General features: G+C 43.0%; 6 protein-coding genes across 11 annotated transcripts; 3 read left to right on the top strand and 3 right to left on the bottom strand.

Annotated features, from left to right (window-relative positions):
• The first annotated feature begins 5 nt into the window (after positions 1–5).
• On the top strand, positions 6–4006 carry LOC6581758 (UDP-glucose 6-dehydrogenase). The gene is made up of 3 exons (XM_002007444.4): positions 6–307; positions 2327–2465; positions 2527–4006. The coding sequence occupies exons 1-3, from the start codon at positions 158–160 to the stop codon at positions 3666–3668; spliced, it is 1431 nt and encodes a 476-aa protein (XP_002007480.1). The 5' UTR covers positions 6–157; the 3' UTR covers positions 3669–4006.
• LOC6581757 (SURF1-like protein) lies at positions 3976–5184 on the bottom strand. Its single transcript, XM_002007443.4, has 4 exons — positions 4889–5184; positions 4718–4839; positions 4466–4660; positions 3976–4407 (listed from the first exon to the last, which is right to left on the bottom strand). Exons 1-4 carry the CDS (start codon positions 5087–5089, stop codon positions 4023–4025), a joined length of 903 nt encoding a protein of 300 aa, XP_002007479.2. The 5' UTR covers positions 5090–5184; the 3' UTR covers positions 3976–4022.
• Positions 5185–5253: 69 nt separating this feature from the next.
• Positions 5254–6412, top strand: LOC6581756 (ubiquinol-cytochrome-c reductase complex assembly factor 1). The gene is made up of 4 exons (XM_002007442.4): positions 5254–5402; positions 5511–5696; positions 5761–6012; positions 6069–6412. Exons 1-4 carry the CDS (start codon positions 5346–5348, stop codon positions 6354–6356), a joined length of 783 nt encoding a protein of 260 aa, XP_002007478.1. The 5' UTR covers positions 5254–5345; the 3' UTR covers positions 6357–6412.
• Positions 6346–7465, bottom strand: LOC6581755. Of its 2 annotated transcripts, XM_044009563.1 has the most exons (3): positions 7380–7465; positions 7046–7223; positions 6346–6992 (listed from the first exon to the last, which is right to left on the bottom strand). In XM_044009563.1, exons 2-3 carry the CDS (start codon positions 7209–7211, stop codon positions 6421–6423), a joined length of 738 nt encoding a protein of 245 aa, XP_043865498.1. In that variant the 5' UTR covers positions 7212–7223; positions 7380–7465; the 3' UTR covers positions 6346–6420. The 2 variants fall into 2 exon arrangements, with proteins under 2 accessions (XP_043865498.1, XP_002007477.1); XM_002007441.4 differs by having other exon boundaries at positions 7046–7443.
• A 77-nt stretch (positions 7466–7542) lies between these two features.
• On the top strand, positions 7543–13512 carry LOC6581754 (ATP-dependent RNA helicase dbp2). 2 transcript variants are annotated; one of them, XM_002007440.4, is made up of 4 exons: positions 7544–7670; positions 7916–9270; positions 11572–11750; positions 11829–13512. In XM_002007440.4, exons 1-4 carry the CDS (start codon positions 7663–7665, stop codon positions 12669–12671), a joined length of 2385 nt encoding a protein of 794 aa, XP_002007476.1. In that variant the 5' UTR covers positions 7544–7662; the 3' UTR covers positions 12672–13512. The 2 variants fall into 2 exon arrangements, 1 of the variants encoding a protein (XP_002007476.1); XR_004364259.2 differs by lacking the exon at positions 11829–13512 and having other exon boundaries at positions 7543–7670; positions 7916–10792; positions 11572–11741.
• A 426-nt stretch (positions 13513–13938) lies between these two features.
• Positions 13939–19958, bottom strand: LOC6581753 (putative mediator of RNA polymerase II transcription subunit 12). 4 transcript variants are annotated; one of them, XM_032730824.2, is made up of 6 exons: positions 19766–19958; positions 17649–18113; positions 16149–16332; positions 16005–16047; positions 14895–15947; positions 13939–14725 (listed from the first exon to the last, which is right to left on the bottom strand). In XM_032730824.2, the coding sequence occupies exons 2-6, from the start codon at positions 17725–17727 to the stop codon at positions 14498–14500; spliced, it is 1587 nt and encodes a 528-aa protein (XP_032586715.1). In that variant the 5' UTR covers positions 17728–18113; positions 19766–19958; the 3' UTR covers positions 13939–14497. The 4 variants fall into 4 exon arrangements, with proteins under 4 accessions (XP_032586715.1, XP_032586713.1, XP_002007475.2 ...); XM_032730822.2 differs by having other exon boundaries at positions 16005–16062; positions 19759–19954; XM_002007439.4 differs by having other exon boundaries at positions 16005–16062; positions 19766–19954.
• Between the last annotated feature and the right edge of the window lie 2104 nt (positions 19959–22062).

The following is a 22062-nucleotide window of genomic DNA, read 5'->3' as shown; positions in this document are numbered from 1 at the left end:
TTTTGTTAACAGATGTTATTCAGACGCCGTCGAGGAAGCATTAAACACTTGCGTGCATATGTATTGTTTCAAATAATTGTTGAGCGTAATTTGACATTCGGGCGTTATTTTAAATTATTTCTGCGTGTGTGTATTATAAAATCGATTTAATACAACAATGAAGGTCTGTTGCATTGGCGCTGGTTATGTCGGCGGCCCAACATGTGCGGTAATGGCACTAAAGTGTCCAGATATAAGCATAACGCTGGTCGATAAAAGCGCCGAGAGAATCGCACAATGGAATTCGGAGAAATTGCCCATTTACGAGGTTAGTCTAAGTTATTGTCAAATTGTTGATCGTGTGACATCCGCAAAAAATTAATGTGCAAATGTGCAGATGCACTGACGTTTGCGATTGCTTGTTTGTCAATGTGCATGTGTGTGTGTGTGCGAGAGTGTGCTAGAACAAATGCATTGATTGTGTACGTGCGTGTGTGTGCGTCTGATATAGAGATCTATCACGCTCGTGCTATACAAGAGATGAATAATAAATTCAAGCAAGAATCCTAAACAAACAACAGACACATCAATCAGAGCCACAGATACAAGTGGCCAGACGTCGATGAACTTCTCTTGTCCATGTTTCAAGTACGCGGCTCAGCGGCTGTCTGACAAACAGTTAGAGACGCAAACCAGTTCCCCAACGGTTTGAAAACTGATTTGTACACAGCGCGCACCTTTCTAGCCCTCTCGATCTGAAGCACGCACAACAGCCGTGCGTTTGACTGCGTGCTGCTCGACTCACAATAGAGACGGAGTGAGGGCACCTGATCATTGCGAACACAAGCACAATTGGTGCTCGGCAAGGTCAATGGTCACTCTCCTCCCTCTGCTGCCCAGCAGAGAAGAGTGAACCTCACATGCCGACGGCAGGCGAGCATTCATTAGTCATTCACAAGGTGCACACACACACATAGACGCACAGAGTGCAGACATATGTGTTCACAAATACAAGTGCGTGTACATGCTTGCCAAATGATTACACTCGCTTACAAGATAGCGATATCGATTTGACCTACTGTGGCAGGTGGGAAGCCCTTTAAGGCAAAGCTGATAGAATCCTCACATGTTACTTGGGCTTGGGCAATATCTCTTTCTCTTTTCTGCTCTTTGTTGTCGCATTTCCGTTTTCGCTTTTTATTTTGTGATATTCTAGACTCGTTTCCGCCCGCGCCTCATTATTACCCCAATCCTTATCAGCCCGTCCACATTACGTCTTGTGAGCCAGATAAGCAGCAGTGTCCCCTTATCAGTCCGTGCTGGATAATATAAAAACAAAAAAATAACATTAAATTTTGCAAGAATTCTAAACGGGTTTCCCACTGCCACGGATGAGAGCCGAACAATAGAGTAAGTTTTATTTATTCTATGGCGTAATATCTGTCAATAGTCCAAGGCTTTAACATAAACACCTTGTATATGCATATAAAAGCTTTGATGGCCATCTCAGTGTGATTACATCATTGCAACTGCATTAACAATGTTTTCGAAACAGATATAGCAAATAAGAGGAGGAACAAAGATAAAAATAATAATAGATAATGTTGACATCGACTGCACTCATAGTTTCTTGTGCACATATTTGCCCAGGTGCCAAATAGACTGTTGCAATTCTCTAAGAAATGCAAATACGCTAATTGCATTTTCCATTTGCAGCTTATCACCTGACAGACAGATATAGAACTTCATTAATTAGAGCAGGCAAACTTCAAATTTGTTTACCAATTGCATGCCCATCGATAGTTCTAAAATCAATTAAGTGATAGAGCAGTTCATTAAAAAATATATAAATAAATGAAAGATAACTCTAAAATTAGTTTAGCTATTAAATTGCCTCGAACTGATTTGATGACAAATAGAGTTTTGCGCGTTGCTCAGCATTTGTGTTTTGCTCTACTTCCGCAACTTCTTATTCTTCTTGTTCTAATTTCCACATTATTTAGCGCCTGCTTCTTCTTCTTCTTCAAAATTATCATGTAAAAGGTTCAATAAACCATAATTCTGATTAAAATGCAAACCTGATGGTCTATGGAAAATTACCAATTTAAATAAATACATACATACATACATATGTGTGGTACAATATATTCTTGGTATATGTATTTATATTTTATTTTATTTATCTAAAAAAAGAAATCATTTGATAAGATTAGCTGGAGGCAAAACTCGAATAATCTTATCTCTTTCAATCCATTCAGTGGAACGAACGTTTGGGTTGTTCGCTTAATCTATGTTTGATATATATTTATAATTTTCCGATTAAAACGGTATTTCTGTTGCTCCGCAGCCCGGTCTCGATGAGGTGGTCAAGAAGTGCCGCAATGTGAACCTATTTTTCTCCACGGACATTACGACAGCCATCAAAGAAGCTGATCTGATTTTCATTTCCGTCAATACGCCAACGAAGACCTGCGGCAGCGGCAAGGGTAAGACTCGCCTCCCCCTACATAAATCGTATATTTATAATTAGACTGTATCCACTTTCAGGTCGTGCTGCGGATCTGAAGTATGTGGAGAGTGCAGCACGCATGATAGCCGAGATAGCGCAGTCCAACAAAATCGTCGTGGAGAAGAGCACGGTGCCGGTGCGAGCGGCTGAGAGCATTATGCATATATTGCGAGCGAATCAGAAGCCGGGCATCCACTATGACATACTATCGAATCCCGAGTTCCTGGCCGAGGGCACTGCCATCAACGATTTACTGAATGCGGATCGCGTCTTGATTGGCGGCGAGGAAACGGCTGAGGGTCATCAGGCGGTGGAGAAGCTGTCGTGGATCTATGAGCATTGGATACCGAAGAAGCATATACTGACCACGAATACGTGGAGCAGTGAGCTCTCCAAGTTGGCGGCCAATGCATTCCTAGCGCAGCGCATCTCCAGCATCAATTCGCTGTCCGCGGTGTGCGAATCAACCGGAGCGGATGTGTCGGAGGTGGCGCGCGCCGTGGGTCTGGACTCGCGCATCGGTTCCAAGTTTCTGCAAGCCTCGGTCGGCTTCGGGGGTAGCTGCTTCCAGAAGGATATTCTAAATCTGATCTACATATGCGAGAACCTCAACCTGCCTGAGGTGGCGGCCTACTGGCAGCAGGTGATAGACATGAATGAATACCAGAAGCGCCGCTTCTCACAGAAGATCATCGAGAGTTTGTTCAACACGGTGTCGGACAAGCGCATTGCAATCCTTGGATTTGCCTTCAAGAAGAACACGGGCGACACTCGCGAAACGGCTGCGATTACCGTTTGCCAGACTCTGCTGGAGGAGGGCGCCAAGCTGGACATTTACGATCCCAAGGTGGAGCCGGAGCAAATCATTGACGATCTAACGCATCCCAGCGTAACGGAATCTCCAGAGAATGTCAAGAAGGCGGTTCAGATACACAGCGATCCCTATAGCGCCGTGCGAGCTACGCACGCTCTGGTCCTGTGCACGGAATGGGATGAGTTTGTAGATCTGGACTACAAGCGCATCTATCAGTCGATGATGAAGCCGGCGTACATATTCGACGGGCGCAAGATTTTGGATCACGAACGTTTGTTGCAGATTGGATTCCATGTGCAGACGATTGGAAAGAAATATCAACGGGCGGGACTTCTTCGCTCATGGGGCATTGTGCCGCAGCTGTAGGCGTGTGGGCGTGGCATTAAGACTTAAATCTGTCAACAATTTCCAGTATTTACGCACCTAAATGTAAATATGCTTTTGTGCTTTATATATATATGTATTATTATATATATAAATAGTTCAAGTATTCCGCTAGATACGCCTAAGTATTCCCACATCTATTCCTACAACCAGATGTCGTTCCAGTTGCAATATCTAAATACATATATAACGATTGCCGTTGCAAACGGGCTGCCCTATTTCTTTACTATATACAGGAGCTGAATTTCTGTATTATTTGATCGCTGAACAAGCATTTACACATATTATGTAAATTTTATAATAAAATAAACAAACATTTATTCATGCATTGATCAATCAAAACGGTATTCTCCTAACAATCTGACGATGCCACAGGTATGCGGTAGCTGCGGACAGGCTGAACCAGGTAACCAGATAGGAGAGATGATCGTTGCGCAGTGTAACGCGAGTCTGTCCACCTATGGGACTACCCTCTGGCGCCTTTGGATCATAGACCGCATCGAGGAAGATGGGCTGGGCGCCAGAGTTCTTGCACATCCTGTTCAAGTCGCGATAGAGATAGACTTGGCCATCTTTGTGATCTGGCGTGAACTGTGGACGCGTCTCGCCTTGGCGTACAACGGCCGTCAGTTCCACCTCGTTTTGGTACTGGCCCAAGGCTCGTGTCTCCTTCTCAGTATGCTTGCGCGAGATCCAGCCTCGGTTAACCAGGACAATGTCACTGTTGAAGCGAAATTGGATTAAGGGATTACTATTGATATAGTATTTCTAGGGCTTACTCCCTGTCAGCCAATTGGAACGGTGTGATGACGAGGTAGCCGTTGCCGGAGTCGCGCTGTGAGAATAGTCCACCTTGTGTTTCCCCTCCATCTGGCCGGATGAGCGAGCGGGGTCCCATCAACATCTCCTTGTCATGCAAAAACCGGCCACGCAGCTTAACCAAACGGTACTCCATTTGTGATAGCTGGCTTAAACTAAATAAAGAAGGCTGTCTTAAATCAGAAGCTTTTGATGCCAGCATTTCCACTCACTCATCCGGCAGATCAACGGGCTCCATATGCAGTTGCTTATCCAGGTCCTTAATTAGCTGCTCCTTCCAGATTTTGCGCTTCACTTGCCAAACGCCTAGACCAAATGTTGTGGCGGGTATGATCTGTCATAGGACGATAAGTGGACGTAAGGCTTTTCAACAGTTTACTTACGAGTAGGAACCAACCGAGTGCTGTGATTTTATCCTTCTTCTTGGCAATCGGAATACTCGTTGTGAAGTCCACTTTTGGGTGCTGTTGTGTCATCTTTCTGGTGACCAATTGCAGCCTGACTGTGGGAATCGTATTTGTGCTGCCAGCCAGGCGTTGCAGTGTGACGCTTTGCTTGCATATTTGAGAGCTTAAGCGTAGCATAATTAGTTCTTATTATATTAATACAATTTCACAAACGGATTGAAAAAGCTGGTCATAACATTACAATTCTGTTAACAGTGGAGCAAATCTAATAAGTCAGCTGTTTATTGCCGTTGAGAGGCTCTGTTAACTGTGGGCTGTTAAGCCAGCTGTCTGCTTTTCGTGCCGGAATTGGTTTTGGTCAAGTTGGCAGCACTACATGTTATTAGAACATTGCCTTTCGGTTTAAACAATTAAAATTCAGTTTAATTAAAGCATGTTGTGCACACGCGCAGCTGCGAGGCTTGGGAGTGTCTTTACTACATCAGGACTGGTATGTAAACGAATGAAATCACAAAGTTTGATTCTTAGCAGTGGCTTCTGCAACTGCACCTGCACCACTCTTATATAAACCACACTGGCGGTTGTTTTTATCCCACAGGTAGCGCAACAAACATATACGCATCGTGTGGCAGCAGCTGCGGCAGTTAGATTCACCCACCAATGCCGACTCTGCTCCACTGGTGTTGTGGACAGTCCTGGGAAAACAACAAAACAAACTGCGGAAGATGGTAGCATATTGAAACGTGTTCTGAACAAAGTGGGCTTTACGCCCAATACAAAAGCCGTGAGTACTATAAATAAAGAATACATAATACAATAGATAGATCTAAAAACAAAATTCATTGCAGCGCCTCAAGGTCACGAGTCACCTGCTGTATGAGAGTGTTGCGGACAAAATCAACTATGTTGCCTTCTTTCGCGATTTCAATTTGCCAAACACGTTCAACTCCTGGTTTCTGGTCACTGAGCTCCATGTCTGGCTGCTAATGATGCGCTCCATGGCCGAAGGATCAGAAACTGGCGAAGACGGACGCTTCCTGAGAAACTGCATCGTGGAGGCAATGTGGGGAGATGTAAATACACGCGCCAAGAAACTTGGAGTAAGTTCTAAAACTCCACTAAGGTCGTTGATTAATCTATTTTATTTGCTCTGCAGGCGAATAATCCCTCTCAAACGAGGAGGCAAATAGAGACTCTCTCGGAACAATTTCAGGCAGCACTGATCGCCTACGACGAGGGCATCATGTCCGATGATCGAGTGCTGGCGTCTGCTCTTTGGCGTCGCTTCTTCGAAATGGATTGTGACGATTACACTCAAATTGAGCGTCTGGTGAAATACGTGAGGATACAGGCACTTATGTTGGATAGTTTAAGTCGCGATCAGTTCATAACAAAGCCAAACGTGGCGTGGCATGATTTGGACAAGTGCAAGGTTGATGCATAGAAAATGTTTTATTTTTTCTTTTAGTTTGTTTATTAAAGGTCTATTTACAATGCTAAGCCTTAATTTAAATAACCAGATCATTGATGGGCTCGTCTACTAGAGCTCGAAGCTGACACTTGAGCAGGAAAGCCAAAATCCGACGTTCCGCTCGCACTTTCTGTACGCCCTTTAGTTGCCCCAGAATCCGACTCATTTGCAGATAAGCGCTTGTGGGTGACGATGGCGACGCGTCCACAGCAAGAGGTGCCCTTCCTTTAGCAGTGGCTTCTATGCTTGGCTGCAGATGCTGCTCCACAACCTCATCTGCTTCCTCGAAAATGATTTCTTCTTGTAGCATTGGATCGCTTGGCTCAATAATTTCCTCAATTATCAAGGTATTGTCATCATGCTGTTCCATATCGGTAACATGCATTACAACGCAATCTTCATACGACTGCCACGTACCCTGATCCACAAAGGATTCCTTCTGCACTACATTTGGCTGCCTCTCTACTTTCGCCTTGGCCTTAGGCCGCGATTGCGCATCTGTTAAGAATTGTAGTCGCTTAAAATAGGGCCAGGTTGAACCGCCGGGTCGCCTTGATTCCTTGCGATACTGATAATGTAAATTATTCCAGCGCATTAGGCAGAAATCGACTGGAAAGAAATCCACTATTATTGGTAGTTCACTAAGGAATAGTCCAATTTACCATCACAATCCATTATCTCAGCTATTTTGGACCAGATCTCCGTCTTAACTTTCATAACATCATAGTTCGAAAGTCCGGTCTGGCGTTTATACAACACGGTATTAGGCTCGACATGATCGATGAGCTTGAAATCAAATGGACGATTCTTTTTATAGCTGGTGCGCATATTTAATAAATGCTGAAATCAATTTTGAATAATGGTGGAGTGACATTAAGCATATTTGCGATTAAGTGGCTAACAGCTATACATATATCTGTTAAAGTAAAATAAACAGTGTTTGACAAAGGCAAAAAATCCGTTTATTTTTAAAAAGTAGCCATTAAAAACTGCAACCTCTAATAAAAATGCAGCAATCGTAACATTTCATTTCAGTATACATTTAATGGTGTCACTCTACTTTAGTGCTTTTTCTATTTGTGTAAAACAGAGTTGCTTTGATTTATAAATATCGAATATGTCCAATATCGAGCATAACTAAGCCAGCAGTTTCTTTCATCTCTAATACTGACGTAGGTGCAAAACCTGGAAAATTGTAAGGTGAAGTGAAAATTGCAAAAAAAAGTGAAAAAAGATAAAATATTTGGCAAATAATTGTGCAATTTAAGTGCTGATAAAAATGAACATGTAAGTAACAATAATTTGCATTGGGGTACATCATATTTACGTTGTTTTTCGTAAAAAACCACACATGTGGCAATGAGACTGCTGCAGAGGGGGAATTTTTTTTTTTCATAGATTTGCTAAAAATCGATAATTCAAAATGGCCGAGAGAGTAGCTAGTGAAAATCACATCGAAAAGTAGAAAAAAAAGTTTGGAACTACTTTTGATGCTCAAAATTATAATTAATGGCGCACAACGCTCGTTCCAGGTATAACGGACAGGTAAATGGTTATATGGGAAGTGCACCCACCGGTGGTATGCCCAACAATCGTATGGGCGCTGGCGGCGGTGCTGGAATGTTCCAGCGTAATCGCTCGGCTCCCTACATTCGTGGTGGACCCGGCGGTGGCGCTGGTACTGGTGGATTCAATGGAGGTCGCATGAATATGGGCGGCCCAGGAGCTCGCGATGGAGGAGGTTTTAATGGTGGACAGAACAGCAACCGCACGTCCACCCATGGCGCCCATCTGCCATCAATTATTTGGGCTGAGGTGTCTCTTACACCATTCCGCAAGAACTTCTACAAGCCTTGTGAATCTGTGTTGGCTCGTACTCAAGGGGAGACAGAAACCTTCTTGAGCAGCAACGAGATAACTATTAAAGGCAATGAGGTGCCCACTCCTAGCATTGAATTTGAGGAGGGCGGTTTCCCTGACTATGTAATGAATGAGATACGCAAGCAGGGCTTTACCAAGCCCACAGCTATTCAAGCTCAGGGTATGCCCATCGCATTAAGTGGCCGTGATCTGGTGGCCGTGGCCCAAACTGGTTCGGGCAAGACATTAGCCTATGTCTTGCCCGCTGTGGTCCACATTAACAATCAGCCGCGCTTGGAACGTGGCGATGGACCCATTGCTTTGGTACTCGCACCCACACGCGAGCTGGCCCAGCAAATCCAGCAGGTAGCTAGTGAGTTTGGGTCGAACACTCAGGTGCGCAACACCTGCATTTTCGGCGGTGCCCCCAAGGGCCAGCAAGCTCGCGATTTGGAGCGTGGCGTCGAGATTGTCATTGCGACTCCTGGACGCTTGATTGATTTCTTGGAGCGCGGAACCACCTCGCTAAAGCGCTGCACCTATCTGGTGTTGGACGAGGCCGATCGCATGCTGGACATGGGCTTTGAGCCGCAAATCCGTAAAATTATGCAGCAGATACGCCCAGATCGTCAGGTGCTCATGTGGTCCGCCACCTGGCCCAAGGAGGTGCGCCAGCTGGCCGAAGAATTTCTCAACAACTACATTCAGGTCAACATTGGCTCTCTGTCGTTGAGCGCCAATCATAACATACTCCAGATTGTCGATGTCTGTGATGAGTCGGAAAAGATCGTTAAGCTCATACAGTTGCTAACCCAAATCTCTGGTGAGAATGAGACCAAGACCATCATATTTGTGGAGACCAAGAAGCGTGTGGATGAGATAACACGCAATATATCACGCCAGGGCTGGCGTGCGTGTGCCATTCACGGCGACAAGTCGCAGCAGGAACGCGACTTTGTGCTATCGAGTTTCCGCAATGGACGCCACTCCATACTGGTGGCCACCGATGTGGCCGCTCGCGGATTGGGTGAGTGTTTCGTAGCTTTTGCGCCAGCAGCTGGCTAATGCCAAGCTGTGCTGTTGTCTTTTTTGATGCGCTCCATAACCAATAACCGAGCAAGTGTTGCTGTGGATCAACAACATGACCAAAATGCCAAATGCCAAAATGGTTTTGTTTCATTATTTGATTCGTCGTCGTCGTCGTCTGGCAGCGACAGTCAGCGATGAATCGGCCAACACCGACCAGCCTATTACTCTTTCTCTCTCATTCCTTGGCTTTCACTTTTCTTTCACATTCTCTTATTCTCCGCTTCTCTCTCACCGTTCGAGTGGGACAAGTTGACCTTTGTGCATTTACAGGTTAATTTGTGCATTGCATGTCTAAGTCTTCTCTCCAACCCAACTTTCCTCCCGTTTGCTTCCGACCGGCGAAGCATTGAAAGATATTTTAATTTTCTCTTTTTATTTACATTTATTCGTTCGCTTTAAACTTTTTTTTTGCCGTTCCCAAAAAGAAAAAGAAAAACTATAAAAAAATATCTTTAAAATGGTGTGGTCGAAATAATAATGAGGGAATGTGTTCTCCCTGCATTTTGCTGGTTATATGAAGTTTATTCCACATATATGTACTTTATTGTGTTTTTAGTTTGTTGCTCTACGTTTTTCTATCTAGTCTTTAGTTGTGCTTCGTCATATTACACTTGAGTAACCTAACATACCATATGCAATATGTTGTCAGTCAAGGACTCAATGGCTTAGCAAAATACGAGTAAATTGATTAAATCTAAAATAAGAAAATAAAGAAATCGGGTTCTTCGGTTAGCCGAATATGAAATGCCTTTGTAGAGGAAATCTAGCGCAGTTTTTCCGATTGATAGCAGGCTGGAGCTGAAAGAACTGATATACATGACTGGACTGTTGATACTGATGTCATATTCTCTAAAATAGCCTTAACGAATTGTTAGACAACTACTCTACAATGGTATACATACATTTAAGGATCGCTGATAATTTTTTTTTTAAAATTACGCTCTTGAAAAGAATGGCCAGTTCTTCAAAGAGTTGTAAACTAATATTTTTTTAAGCAATATTTTTATTTTTTATTTGTCTGAATTCGGAATTTAAAAAAAAAATAGAGTTAGCGATATATTTTGCGGCCAAGAAATTTTTGACTGATGCTTATTTTCGTAGTTTATTTGTAATTATTATAAAAGTATTATGTATATTGTATATTACGTCGCTCCTATATGTATAAAACCTAAATTTGTGTGTGAACAAAAATATCATCAGCACTTTTTGAAATGGACTTCGATTTTTATATGGCAAAAGTAAAAAAAAAAAAGAAAAACCATAACTAGAGAAAAGTAAAATGTTAAAAGTTGTATACACAAAACAGATAAAAAAAAGTTAAGCTTTATATACAAGTTGAGGGTTGAATTCTTAAGTTTTTAGCAACGCGGAACTCTCATCACTTTAGCTCCGCGCCCAGGCTACATCTACAACAGCTACAACCGAAACAACAACAACAGTGCCGTAACAACATTTATTACGTAAGCCCTATCTAATATCTAATCATAGATCGCACACGGGGTAAGTACTAGGCTAATTATGAACCAACCTTTTCGCTCCCTCCTCTCTCACTCATTCACCCAGTCAGTCAGTCAGTCACTAACACGTCCCTTTCTCTTTCGTTCTAACAACCTACCGTTAATAATAGTCACACCCCCTCCTTTAACCTCTCCCCCATTCCCAGGTAGACTCATAAGAACTAACTGACTCCTAGCACCCACTCATCACATTCTTATTATAAAACCTACATCTTAAGTTTAATCAAGCCGTCTCTTGTATGCATTAAGCTTAAAAAAAAAAATAATAATATATATTAAAATAAAGATTTGTGTATTTCAAAATGAAGAAAGAAAAAAAAAAAAAACGAGAACACAAAGGTCGAGGTCCACCATTTCTGCAGTATAGAAAAAACATATATCTGTTTGCCAAAGATGTATAGTTGTTAATATACGCTAAATAGTATTGATGGCGAAATTTTTGTTCAAATCAAAACCATAAAATATGTAGAGCAAATCAAATGTGTTTGCAAAACAAGTTATAAATTAAAGTGCTTATATTAATTTTAGCAACAAACAAAAAATTATTCATTAAAAAAAAAAAAAAAAACACACACACAATGAATAAAACACACACATAAGTTTCTGTTTTTGTTTATAGTTCTTGAGTATGTATTGAGAATATTAAAGAGAAACGTATAATTTGTAAAACATGTTTAACATATTCATAACTTCTTCAATTTTCAAATCGAAACGCAAAACAGACGTTGACGATGTCAAGTTTGTGATCAATTATGATTATCCTTCCAACTCGGAGGATTATGTGCACCGCATCGGGCGTACCGGTCGTTCCAATAATACGGGCACTGCGTACACCTTGTTTACGCACTCCAATGCCAACAAGGCCAATGATTTGATTCAAGTGCTGCGCGAGGCCAATCAGGTAATTGATTGAACACCAAACATTTCAGCTCTTATATCCTCTTTATAAATGTGTTGCCTGTTATTTTCTCCTATATAGACTATTAATCCCAAGCTGATGAACATGGCTTCCAATGCTGGCTATCAGAAACGTGGTGGCAGCAACTATCGCGGCAACACTGGTGGCTATCAGGGTCGCAATTCGCAAATGGGCAACTCCAACAACTATCGCAACAACCAGAACATCAATAGCAACAACAACATGAATAGAAATGGCAATGGCAACAATGGCTACAACCCGGCTGGTCCGCCGCGCTATGACCAAAAGGTATCGCGTAATTCGCCGCCTTCTTCTGGTGGCTATCGTCCGCCAGCCATTGGCTATCAGCAACAGCAGCAGCAGCAGCAACAACAACAGCAGCAGCAGCAGCAGCAGCAGCCACCATCACAGCAACCCAATGGAGTGCAGTTCTCACGTTTCAATCCGAACGCCGCTTGCTTTGAGCCGAAGACCCAAGCTTCGGGAGGGCAGCAGCATCAGCAGCCACAACATCTGGCCGCTGCTCAGGCAGCCGCAGCAGCCGCTGCTGGCTATGGTTATGGCGTCGAACAGAAGCGCTCACGCTTCGCCTTGAATTTCAATATGCCGCCACCACCCATTACACACCAGCAACAACAGCAGCAGCAACAGCAACAACAACAGCAGCAGCAGCCGCAGCCACAGCCGCAACAGCAGCCACAACAGCCGCAACCGCAGCAGTTGCCGGTGGGAGGAGCAGCCGCCATGCCGCCACAGGCATACGGACAGTATACGAGCATGTCCAGTAGCATGGCGACAGTGTCGCTGAACGGAGGTGCACCCAGCATAGCGGCTAGCGCCTATCGAGCCCCATACGCAATGCCGTACGTGATGCCGCCACCACCATTACCCGTACAAAACTAAACTTAACAGTAACGCCAAATTGTACGAGCCTAAAGGACTAGATCCCCTAAGGGTCTAGGTTAATTTCTGCTCGAATATAATTTCCTTTCCATCACTAAAATATAAATACACACAACTCACATACACACATACACACACTCACACTCACACTATCACGTACAGACAAAAGAAAATGTGCACATCAGCGTATGCAACTTCGAGTATATTAAAGTCTTAGGCATCATCTAAGATCCCAGACTCAAGTAGATCTCCTCCGCCCACACATATTAGTAATATAATATGGTTTAAACTGGAATCAAATACGCTTGCAATTTGATAAATTCACTTTTCGTTCACCTGTAATCGCACATACATAAATACACACACGAACACACACCAACACACTCTAACATAAGCACATACAAACACCACAAATCATTTAGTTATAAGCATTTGTTTTAGTCAGACATTTGGGCAATTCGGTTGCCAACTGATTTTTGGCATTTAGATTATAATTGGCCCCAGCGTATTTGATTTCTGTGACTATTCTCGAATAATCAATCGTATTCAATAATCTATATTAATAATAATGCAAAATTGTAATTTGCAATGCTCCAAGCGACACTGAAACAGAGACAAACAAATATGATATAATTTCTTAGAATCAAATGCGTATTACATCGTCTTAAACCATATTATGTGACTAGTCTAATTGCTTAGCTGAAACTTCACAACTTTCACAAAACAATAGCAACAAGAACAACAAAAGAATAAATAAAAATAACTAAAATGTATAATTCCATTTAATGTAAACTTATGAATTGATTTACAACTTATGAATAAAGGAGTTAATTCAACATCAGCAATAATTGGTCTTTACTTACGGTTCCTCCGCTTGGTTATTGATCGATGGCTTTCGCTTAACTTAATTGATTTGCATTTATTTTCATTTTTAAATATATATATATATATTTTTTTTTTATATAAGAAAAAACTATTATACATCCAAAATTATCATAATAATAAATAGAACTAAAGTATACAAATATTACTAGACAGCATCACCGTCATCATCATCATTCATCATCATCATCATCATTAATTGAAATGATCTCTTATCAGTGGCTATCATTTTTGCATCTATCCGATCCAGCTTGAGATTTTCTCTTTGGGTTTCTTGACAATTTGTTTACCTCACACATTTTACAGAATTGATTTTTAAAAATTACACGATGAATATGATTATGACTAACAAAATTGTGAGAATGTAGAAGTCATTTTTGTTGTGTTGTGTTGTGTTTGTTTTCTTTGTGTTTTTGTTGCTTTGTTGCTTTTGTAACTTGCTAACGTCTGGGCTTGCTTGGCGTACATTGTATAGTAAAGTGTTATATACTCGATCCTTAAACTATTTGTCTGGCATTCTATCCCTCGCTCTTTGGCTGCCGGCTGATTACTTGGGGGCGTGTGTCTGCATAACTATGTATATATATATAGTTATAGTTATAATGCAATATATTCCTGATTCGCATAATTTTCAGTAGTATTAGTTGCTGTTCTAATTTGTCGTTTTCTGGGCTCTTGACTACCCAATTGTGGGGAGGGGAGGTCGAGGAGTACTGAAACATTGAGTGCAGTTTTACAATTTTATCGATTTTTTTCGTTTTTTTTTTTTGCATTTTCTTTTTTTTTTTTTTTTTTTTTGTATAATTAAATTTTGTGTTTGTTAATTTTGCTTAATTTTGTTCTTTGGCGCAGTTGACTAATTCTGTGTTGGTTTTTGTTTTTGCATTTTGTTTTAGTTGTTTGCTAGGGGATTCTGCTTGCTTTGCTGTTTACATATATAGATATCACGAGAGTTCCTGCGAGAACTGCGTCTCCAGGGTGGGTCTAGTTCTAGTTGGATTCCTGTTGGGATTGCGTATCGGTGGTCCTGGGCTCCCATAGCCCGCCGCATACAGCTGCGGGCACGAGTCTTTTATGAGTTCCTGCGTCTCGCGCAGCTGCCGCTGCACCTGCGGCGCCAATCTCTGCACGCTGATTGCCGGAGGAAATTTGTATTCCGTGGGTGGCGCGGGCTGCAGACAATAGAAATTTGTTAATAATATTTAATGGAATCTCAAGTGGAGTTCACATGGAATAACTGAATAGACTTTGTTTTCGAGACGCCTAACTAACCCAACCCAATGTAACACCCACTGATCTCTGTGATCTTCAAACCGCCCAGTCATGGCCACGCCCACTCACCTGCACAGTGTGCATGACCTCGCCGTAGTAGGCGCCGCCTGCATTTGGCTGCTGTTGCAGCTGCGACGTTTGTGGCTGCAACTGTTGCTGCTGCTGTTGTTGCAACTGTTGCTGCTGTAAGTGTTGCTGCTGCTGCAACTGCTGCTGCTGCTGCTGCTGGCTTTGGCTGTGTGGAGCGGTTTGTGGTTCGTAAGATTCGGAGGCGATGGGAACTGGAGCCGCTTGCTGGGCGACATTTTGGGAGGCAGTGCTCGGTACTCCGTAGTAGGATAGCTGCAGGGGTGCGCGACCGGCTGTGGCGCCGGCGCCATTTAGGAAGCCCGTCACGCCCGTCTGCATCAGCGGCGAGCTGGCGGCAATATACTGAACAGGAGCTGCGCAAACGGGCGGCGGGGGTATGGCGCCATAGAGCAGTCGCTTGGGACTGACAGTTTGGGGCTTGGAGCCGGCAGGAAGCGTCAACATATGCCCACCATACGTAGCGAGTTGTTGTTGTTGCTGCTGTTGCTGTTGTTGCTGATGTTGCTGGTAGAGCACCAGCTGCTGTTGCTGCTGCTGTTGCAGCTGATTGAGCTGCGCGGCGGCCGCTGCATTGGCATTGGACGTATTGACGAGATTGGCATCGAGTTGTGGCAGCAACTGCTGTGAGAGGATTAGCTGCTGCTGCTGCTGCTGATAGATCGCTGCCGCTTGATGTTGCTGCTGCTGTTGTTGTTGTTGCAGTTGCTGCTGTTGCTGCTGTTGCTGCTGCTGCTGCTGCTGCTGCTGTTGCTGCCGCCCCGCCATGACGTGCTGAGGTAGATACTCAGTAGTGGGCAGCGTGTTGCACGCCGAGGAGGGCTGCAGTAGATGGCCAGCGGGTTCTCTCGTACCGCCTCTCGCCTTGAGCGGCACTTGGGCCACCTGACGTATCGGCGTCGTCTGCAGCGAGCGACTGGCGGAGGAGCATATGGATGCGGTGAGGCTAGCGGACTCCCAATGCTGTACCAGCGCATTCAGTCGTGCCTCCTCCAAGGCAATTTCCGTCTCGCTGGCCGAGTCATAGTCGGGCCCCTGCAAAGAGAACTGCTTTAGTCGAGTCTTGGCTTAGTGATTGGGTCCTGGGCTCACCTCGTCGATCTTCTTGTCCAGCATGCGAAAGAAGTTCTGTTGGCTTGATGATATTTCTCTGCAAGGTGCAGGCAGTTTTAGTTGAGATGGATTTTGGGGGGTTGGGGGGAGTGGCACATGGCACACTGGTTAGTTGCTACTTACTGGCTTTGGAGCAGCGACAGGTTTTTGGCACGCAGCAGCGAGACGGCCACGTCCTCCTCGGTGTCCTGTATGTCCTTATTGCTTTGTTCCTCGGTCTCGTCATGCTTCTCGCGCTCGCGTTGTTGCGCCTTCTCAGCATCCTCAATGTGACCTTCATCCTCATCCGTCTCAGCATCCGAGTCGGCTAAGCAAAGAAAATGAACGGAGGCAACATATGTAAGTATTCATTAAGTGGAAAACTAAAGCAATAAAATGTTCACAGCGAGTGCCTGAAGGACATTTGGCGAAGTCATAGAAAAGTAGGACAACAGCTGAAGACAGCTCAAGTATTCGAGATATTAGTAATGCTCATGAATCGAGGCGTAAACAGCTACGGTTTCGAATCCAAAATTAAAAAGTTAAGAAACATTCGCTTGAGTTGATATCCTGTCAAGGGACTCATCCTTAGATCATCTTCTTAAAGTCTGATTCGGTTCGTCATCCCTTTTCGAGGTACTTGGCGCTGCCTTTGGCCAATTTAATTAAGACGAGCCATGCATTTTAATGCAAATTCATCAGCCGCAGCACAAAAATACGATATGAATGAAAAACTTTATAATTAATCTAGCCATAGTCGAAAAAGGCGAGAGCCTGACGAACGAACCTAAGGCCATCAGAATTTGGGTCTTTTATGGCACAAAGGCGCCATTGTGTATGCTACACTTTTGTTAACCCGTTTTGAGCGCAGCCCAAACACACGAACACACACACACACACACACACAGACACACACATACATACATGTGTATATACATACACAAAGCGACATTCATGCACATACATAAATAGAGACAAGGGCCCCAAGGGGACCACACCCACACAACTGGTGCGCCCATTGCAACAACAAGTTGCCTTTTAGTAGTTAATTACACACACACACGCACACACATCCATACTCACATACACACACACGCAAAGGCGAGAGAAAGGCTGTAAAAACAGCAACAACAACAACCTGATGACAAAAGGCTCTCAGGGCTTTGCCGAAAACTTTTGAATGTAGGCTAGGGCAACAATTTTATTTTACTGTGTTTTATTATAAGCGCACATACACATGCACACACGTGTTTATATTTAAGGCTTGCATGTGTGTGCAGCTTATAAGCCTAGTCTTTTAGTTGGCAACTGCAGGGCCTAAGCCCTGCTGCTGTCATATTAATCAATGATGTCCTCATTGTGAAAACAGGTGGCTTACACGCACACTCACACACATAAACACACACACGTGCACACAGACGCACCTATACATAGCTGCAAGGCAAATTGATGTCGTCATGCGTGTAAGCTTTTGTCATATGTGCCCATGTGCCCATCTCTGTGTGTGTGTGTCTGTGTGTGTGTCGTCAAGGCAAATAGACATAATCGCACACATGCAAACGCACTCACTCACGCACACACATACAGTCATTCATACATACATATATACATACATAGGCGCAACTCCTTTGATTTGCTGCTTACCGTGTCCTCCTTTCTTGCCGTTTGCTTTACTCTTCGATTTCCTGGGATATAAATGTATTTTGCTCTGTCCACAGCCCATTTTCTGACTGTGCTGCTGCTGCTGCTGCTGCGACTGCGGCTGCGGCTGCTGACGGCGTCGCTGACGTTGACGCTGACGTTGTGCTGTTGTGTTGCTTTTGTTGCTGTTCTTCTTCTTCTATTTGTTGTTTTTGTATGTTTTGAACTTTTTTTTTCTGTTTAATTCATTAATTTGTTGCTCGACACGTTCTGAGTAGTCTGCTGACGACCTGTATCTGCTGCCCTCGCTCGCTTGCTGACGCGCTCTTTGTAGGTCTCTCTCTTTCGCTCGCTCGCCCTCTCTCGCTCTTTCCTGCTCTCTTTGTATACCTCTATTTTATTTACGTTTTTGTCACACGTCTCTGCTGTGTTTCTTCTTTCGATTTTATTCAATTTTCACTAATTTAACTATGTGTGTAAATTTAATTTATTTGATTTCTGTTTGTTGTTGTTGCTGCATCATCAAGCAACAACAACAACAACAATCGTACAAAAATATCATAACAACAAAATGAAAACACATTTGCGAGAATGGAACATTCCACATTGGCCACTTGTTCAAGAATCTCATTTGTCGACTATGTCTACGACATAGTTGTTGCCTGCTCAGTCGACGTCGTGCGTAAGACGCCCACCCACCCCATCATTTCCAGATCAAACCAAACACACATAAACACAAATACACACACACACACACACACACACACACACACAAACACGCATACACCGAGCGCATAAAAACTTTTAAAAGTAGCGGAAATTAACTTTTTGCCTTGGACCGTACCTAGCGACAGATACCGTTGCAAATACCGTTGCTTGGCCACACTGAACCACCCGGCCGACCCACTGTTGTTGTTTCTCCGACTGTGCGTGCGCGCGTATGTGTGTGAGCTTGTGTTTATGCTTGTATGTGTGTGTGTGTGGCCCCAACCACTTGTTTCGCTCTATGCGAGCGATAAATTCAATTTGCAGCGTCAATTTGTAAACATGCACACGGCACCGCGGCACAGGACCCATAAAAGGGTTTGGCTCTAGGGTTGTCATACTATTTGTCTCACTACCGTAATTGTTGTTGTCGTCACTGTTGCTGCTGCTGTTTCTGTTGTTGCTGCTACTCCCGTTTCGATTCATGTTTCTGCTTGGATTTCAGCTTCTGCCAAGATGCGCGCGTTTTACAGCTTTCAACACTCGCGAGCGTTGTTGTTGCTTGTGTTGTTGTTGCTAATTTAAACAAATAACAATAATAAGCACAACAAATAATGCAACAAAAACACTTGAATTATATTCAATTATTCTCACATAGCGGAGCAGCAGCGAGCTGACCATAGCAGAGCGTCTGCCTCTTGCTCGCTCAGAGTAAAACTTATAATAGACACACACAAGCACACACACACACACATACACCCGCTCATACACACACCCACTTGGGCAGGCGAATGAGGCAGGCAGCGAGGCGCCAAGTAGCCGAAGCCAACACACTCGTTCAAAGAGAGAGTGAGCACGAGAGAGCCACAGCGAGAGCGCGAGCAAGCTCCAGCATTGCCTCTCTCTTCCCGCTGCTTCGACTGCTGCTACTGCTTCTGCTTCTTGCTCCTGTGTGCGTGCGTGTATGTTTATGTGTGTGTGTGTGTGTGCGTGTGTTTGTGTGTGTTTGAGTGCGCGCTGCGTGCGAAATTGATTTTTCTATTTATAAAAAAAAATCAAAATATATCTGTATTTTCGTTTGTTGCGCGGCGTTCATATATATTTACTATATATACATATATTTTTTGTATGGATTATTATTTTTGTTGCTGCTGCCAAAAACATAATTTATGTTTTATTTATGATTTTCATTTCCCATTTGGCATTTTGTATTCAAGCATTTCGACGTTTCGTTTTCATATTCGTTTTAACGTGTGCGCGTTTTCATAGAAACTTGTTTGATTTATACGGAGCGCCACTTGGGCACAACCATCACTCGGCCCCAGCGAGCAGCGTTTTTCAATTTCGATTCCGGAATCACAAACAATTTGTTTAGCGGCATATTTTGCTTGTGCCGTGCTGCATTTACCGCTTACTTTTATTTACACAATTTGCTTTAAGACTAAAAGGAACTTTTGCGCATCAATTTTCATTGTATATTTACACTCGGTTCTTTCATTTTTATGGATTTTCTGCGGAAAACTCGCCGAAAAAGTTTTCGGACTGCGACGCGTCGCTTGTGTGTGGAATTTTGTATGCTGAAATTTATGCTGCTTGACACTCCTCTTTGTGTCACACAGCACTTTTTGTGCTTTTCTCAATCGGCAGTGGCAATAGCGAGAGCGACAACAAGAGTGTGAGGGCGACAGTGAGAGAGAGAGAGCGAGAGAGAGAGAGAGAGCAACGACAACTGAGCGGAGCGCAGCTTACATGCCAACACACATGCCAAAGCATGGCCAGAGAGCTTTTATGCTCAAGACATCAAATCGTTTCTCACGTCTGTGCCACACACAAGGGGTGGGTTTTTGTTTCTCGAGTGATTGAGCACTTTTTGTTGCTGCTGCTGTTGTTGGGTGGGGGTTTGTGTTCTGAGAAGCTTTCAGCGCTACGGGGCATGCTTTTCGCTGCTTGAATGAAAGCTGAAGTCGAATTCTGATTTGCTTAAAACTTAAAGCTCATGCTTTTTAAGCTTTTTAGTAATGCGCATTTGTGCTTGAGAAAAGCTTGAAGAAGCTTTTCGCATGTAGTTGGCAACACGCAGCTTCTTAAAGTTGATTTTTCAACCCCAAGCATAAAGCTTTTGGCATAGTACAGACAATTTAGTATTGTGCGAAGTCCGGGAAACTCTTGTGTAATTTATATTAAAGAAAATCGTCGCTTTGTCATGTTCAGCATCATTATTTTGCACAATCTGAGCGTCCAGTGTGATGCTCTATTTCCGCTGGCAAAAACAACAGGGTGAACAACCCCCTAATAACTCGCCCCTAGGCCCACATGAGATATGCCGCTAGTCTGTGCCCATTATGCGAGTTTGCCATGTGAATTTATTGCATAATAATGAAGTGAGAAACGTTACAAATCAAAACACTCGACGGCAGTCAGATAAAGTTCAGATGTCCTGCCCTACTCTATGCGTATTATTTTATTTTATTTTTTTTTATCATTATAATATTTTTGCTGTTTTGGGGCTGAATCGTTGGCAATTCTTGTGCATTTGTCAGCCGCAACGGAATTGAAACGTTTGCGCTTTTATTGCCGCGGACGTGTGTCGGTTAGCCCGGCAGGGGGTGGACAGGATAACTAGCAGGGGATGTCCTTTCCGATGGGAACAAAAAATAAAGGAGCCGAAGTCAACTCGAAATATGAAATGGATAGTGTGTCGAGCACAAGCAGGAAGTAATAAACAACAAATGCGAAGCAATATCATAATATTGATCTAGCGCTCGCATTACACAAGCCAACAAACAGAGTAACATCTTATGTAAATGGTTAGAGTTGCGACTATGTCGCCATATAAGGACTCGATTAATCTAAGGGGCTTGCTAATATATGAAATATGTATGGGAAATGAAATTCATTCAAGTTTTATGCGGTTAAGAGCGAGATTTTTTATAAAAAGTTAACCGTATTAAAATGAGGCTATTTGGATAGAAAAATAATAAAACTGTGGCATACCTCTTCGAATTGTGTAAATATATAAAATTAATTTATATATATATATATGACTTAAATATTTTAATTAAAAAACTATACATTTATTTGACAATTTGAATTTAGTCTTTGTTTTTGTATTATTATATTTTGCTTGACATTATTACCAAAATGTTTGTAGTATGTTAATATGTTTTATTTTACCTACCCATAGATCTTAAAATTATTTCCTATTAATTATTATAATTTTGTCGTATATTATTATATTTGTTTTTTTTTCCCATCTATGGATCTTAGAGATTTTTCTTATTAATTATTCTTGTTTATTGTTGCATACTCTGATTTCACTGCAGGTTTTTTATTGACAAATAGGCAAAACTCCATCTATTCCATTCTTCTCCCTCTCGCTTAAGCAAAAACCATCGTGCCTACTTACCATTCTCTATCCCTCTCGCCTAAGTTAACTCATTGAAGTACTCCATACCATCGTACCCCTCACATCTAACTTCGTATCATCCGCCCTCCCTCCCTCTCACACTCTGACTCTCTCACACTCTAGCTCTCTCGTAAATCCCTAATATCGACAGTCAATTGTAAATTTCAGCTGTTGTCAATCTGTCAAAGGGTTGCGCATACATTTGCACATGCCTCGAGGGTTTTGGGGGTTTTCGCTGTTGTTGATTGCGGCAACATATGTTTCTGTCACATTGTTTTGCGTGCAACAGTTTGGAGTTGTTGCCGC

Source organism: Drosophila mojavensis, unplaced genomic scaffold (assembly GCF_018153725.1).
Source record: "Drosophila mojavensis isolate 15081-1352.22 unplaced genomic scaffold, ASM1815372v1 contig_74, whole genome shotgun sequence".
Classification (NCBI taxonomy): Eukaryota; Metazoa; Arthropoda; class Insecta; order Diptera; family Drosophilidae; genus Drosophila; species Drosophila mojavensis.
Note: the sequence above shows the minus strand (reverse complement) of the source record. Positions and strands in the feature narration are given on the sequence as shown.